The sequence below is a fragment of the Gambusia affinis genome, linkage group LG17, assembly GCF_019740435.1.
Source record: "Gambusia affinis linkage group LG17, SWU_Gaff_1.0, whole genome shotgun sequence".
Classification (NCBI taxonomy): Eukaryota; Metazoa; Chordata; class Actinopteri; order Cyprinodontiformes; family Poeciliidae; genus Gambusia; species Gambusia affinis.
The window spans coordinates 22178412-22182212 of NC_057884.1; the positions used below are offsets into that span (position 1 = coordinate 22178412).

The following is a 3801-nucleotide window of genomic DNA, read 5'->3' on the forward strand; positions in this document are numbered from 1 at the left end:
ACAAATTTAACAGGTTAAAAGAAGTGTGAAAGAGAGTAGAATAGTTTGACAAACTTGGAAAGTTTGCAAATATTTAGACTTTAAGTTAAATGAATTAAATGTGCAAACAAACAGCAGAGTTGTAAAGTTTAACAACTTCTAGGAAGAAGGACATGTGATAATAATACTTATTGCAATTTGGATACATCTCTTGTTCTCTATTGCCCCAACAGTTTTTATGATGGTAACCATGACAACAAGGTGCACCTGACTGCCTCACTAAACCTGACATAAAATCTGAACTACGACCCCAGGAGGAGCTGAAACAGAGGCTTCATGCAGGCAGAGCAGAGAGAGGAGGAGGAAGTTCAAACTGTCTCTTCTGACCAAGCAGAGATTTATAGAGGAGCAGCAAAAGCAAATGAGGAGGATTAGCAGCACTTGGTGTCACCAGGACATGAAACAGCAAAACATCGTCTCTGATTTTTAGAGCCTCAAGACTTTAAATCCAACAGGAAAAAGATCAGAGAGAAAAAACTGATTGAGAAAACACTTTGGATCCCCTTCATCACCGCCTGACAGAACAAGGAGAACAGAGAGAAAACTGAGGAACCAGACGCTGGAACACAGACTGCTGCTGGAGGAAAAACAAGGAAATCAAAATTAAAGTAAGAGAATAAAGTTTCTGCAGGAGGGAAACTGACTTCCTGGTTTAACTTTCTGTCTGCTGTGTTTTCAGATTCACTCAGAGACAAAATGGCTTCCAGATCAGAGGAGGATCTCTGCTGTCCGGTCTGTCAGGACGTCTTTAAGGATCCGGTTCTTCTGTCATGTAGCCACAGTTTCTGTAAGGAGTGTCTGAAGAAATGGTGGAGAGAGAAACCAGTAAGAGAGTGTCCAGTTTGTAAAAGGAGATCTTCAAAAGAACATCCACCCATTAATCTTGCTCTGAAGAATCTGTGTGAGTCTTTCTCCCAGCAGAGAGAGCAGAGAGCTTCAGAGGATCTCTGCAATCTGCACTCTGGGAAAATCAAACTCTTCTGTCTGGACCATCAGCAGCCAGTGTGTGTCGTCTGCAGTCATTCAGAAAAACACACCAAGCACAGATTCAGACCCATCGATGAAGCTGCTCAGCAACACAAGAAGAACCTTCAGGAAACTCTGGAGCCTCTAAAGAAGAAGCTGGAGTTCAGGAAGAAAGTTCAGAAGAAGTTTGATCAGACAGCAGAACACCTGAAGGTCCAGGCCCGACACACAGAGAGGCAGATTATGGAGCAGTTTAAGCAGCTTCATCAGTTTCTAGCAGAGGAAGAGGAGGCCAGGCTGGCTGCACTGAGGGAGGAAGAGGAGCAGAAGAGAGGGATGATGAAGGAGAAGATGGAGGCTCTGAGCAGAGAGATAGCAGCTCTTTCAGACACAGTCAGAGCCACAGAGGAGGAGCTGAGAGCTGAAGACGTCTCATTCCTGCACAACTACAAGGCTGCAGTGGAAAGAGTCCAGCGCTGCCCCCTGCTGGAGGATCCACAGCTGCCCTCAGGAGCTCTGATAGACCAGGCCAAACATCTGGGCAACCTGGCCTTCAACATCTGGAGCAACATGGAGAACATGGTGACCTACACTCCTCTGGTTCTGGACCCAAACACGGCTGGTACAAAACTCCATCTGTCTGAAGATCTGACCAGTTTGACTAGAGGAGAGAAACAGAAACTTCCTGATAATCCAGAGAGATTAGATTATTATTATTGGTCTGTTCTGAGTTCTGATGGTTTTAACTCAGGGAACCACAGCTGGGATGTTGATGTTGGAGACAGTGAAGACTGGATACTTGGTGTGTTAGAAGAATCTGTTCAGAGGAAGGGAAGCATAAAGTCTGGATTGTTGTTTATACAGTTCTATTATGGTAAATACTCAGCATGTTCTCCTCCAGCTCCTTCCACTCGTCTCTCAGTCCAGAAGAATCTCCAGAGGATCAGAGTGAATCTGGACTGGGACAGAGGAAAGCTGTCCTTCTCTGATCTGGATACTAACACACACATACACACCTTCACACACACCTTCACTGACAAGATGTTTCCATATTTCTACACTTTTAATAAAACATTAAAGATTCTACCGATGAAGATCTCAGTGATCAAACAGCAGCTCTGATGATCTCAGCATGAAGAACAAAAAGTCCAAATGAAACATTATTGATCAGATGATTGATTGGTTTTATAATTGATAGTTTGTTGGTTTGGTGAATTTCTTAATATCATTTTTAAAATCTGTTTTTAATCAGGAAACTGGAGATGATCTGATCATCTGGGGACTTTTTCATTTCTTTCTGTGTTTTCCACTGTAATGTTTTAAATGTTGTTTATTATTTACAACTTGATGTAAATAAATTACTAGCTTGTTTATTGAAAATTTGCTTTTTCAATTTTACTTGTGAAGGATTAGAAAATGAAAACTATCACAACATGTATCCACATATCAATATATTTCCTTCTGGTTGAATAATTATTGTTTTCATAAATGTTGTAGATTATTAGCCGTTTCCAAACCTGAAGATTTTTTTCTTGTTAATTTTGGAAGAATTTCATGTAAATAAATTTATCAGCTGATTTATGGGAACAAATGTTCATTGTTCATGAAAGTCTCTTGTTAACCTGAAACAGCAAAAATAAAACCAATAAAAACTGATAAAATGATCAAGTTTCTTTTCATTGATGCTTCAGATTAAACTTGCATCAGTAAATGATGCATTAATGTTTCCTCTCACTCCTTCTGATGACAGAAGACTTTATTTTATTGGTCAGAGTGGAGGATCGCCGCCCTCAGGCCTGTAAAGATGGAGTGATGTGAAGAAATGAAAACAAGGCGTCTAAATGGATCCTGTGGGGAATGAAGACCCAGTAGCTCCACAAAAACAAAAAGCAAAGGAAGGAGCTCAGTGATGAACCGGATTAGGATCAAGTTTGACTTTCTGGTTGTTATTTAGCTTAATTCCTGAATAACTTTCATTTAATCTCCTGTGCAACTAGAAAAACATGATGAATGATTAAAGGAAGGTCACAGTTCAGGTAAAAACTCAGATGGACTTTGTCAACATGATTCTTGAAATATTATAGAGGAACAAATACGCCGTCCACAGAAGCTCTGGTTATGAAACATAAACTCAGGTTGGCCTGAAATCCCTTCATTTATGTTTTATTAAATGGTGTCAGCTGGCAAAGGGCCATCAATTAGGTTAAGAATGTATTTCAGTGAAATTAGAGCCAAAATGCAACATGTTAATGATAAAAAGAAGGTTTTTAGTTCTTGTTGGTCGTTTTTATTGTTGACTTTCTGTTTTCTGCTCTGTGTGACTCAGAACTACAGAACAAAATGCATCTTCTTAGGTTTTCTCCCAGAGCACACTGTAAAAAAACATCAGTAAAGTTTACATAAAAACTCAACAGAAAAATACTGTAAAAATGCTGTCAAACAAAATGTTTTTTTTCTTATTTTACAGCAACAATATGTGAGTGTAATCAACTTTACTTATTAAAACTACAAAAAGAAAAATATTATAATAGTCAATAGAAAAATCTGTCAATGTGACATTCAAATACTGAATAAACTGGTATTTGCTTTTTGTCTGTTGTTCTATGAAATACAAAACATAAAGGTCACTTTAAAACTTTATGTTGTATTTGTTATATAGATATTGACCTTAAATTTTCATTAATGTAATTCAGCTGTGATGTTGGTCACTGTAAGATAATTTACATATTATTATAGTAGAGATAATTAGGTTAAATCTCTCATTTCCACAGCTACAAAAGCTTTTCTGTGAAGACA

The 3801-nt window shown here is 38.5% G+C and overlaps 1 protein-coding gene across 1 annotated transcript; it reads left to right on the plus strand.

The window, feature by feature from the left end:
- The first annotated feature begins 347 nt into the window (after positions 1 to 347).
- Positions 348 to 2669, plus strand: LOC122846975 (nuclear factor 7, ovary-like). Its single transcript, XM_044144286.1, has 2 exons — positions 348 to 647; positions 719 to 2669. Exon 2 carries the CDS (start codon positions 736 to 738, stop codon positions 2125 to 2127), a length of 1392 nt encoding a protein of 463 aa, XP_044000221.1. The 5' UTR covers positions 348 to 647; positions 719 to 735; the 3' UTR covers positions 2128 to 2669.
- Positions 2670 to 3801: the final 1132 nt, after the last annotated feature.

Excerpts from the sequence above, each read along its gene's own strand:
- LOC122846975 (XM_044144286.1), top strand. The coding sequence starts at position 736 with ATGGCTTCCAGATCAGAGGAGGATCTCTGCTGTCCGGTCTGTCAGGAC.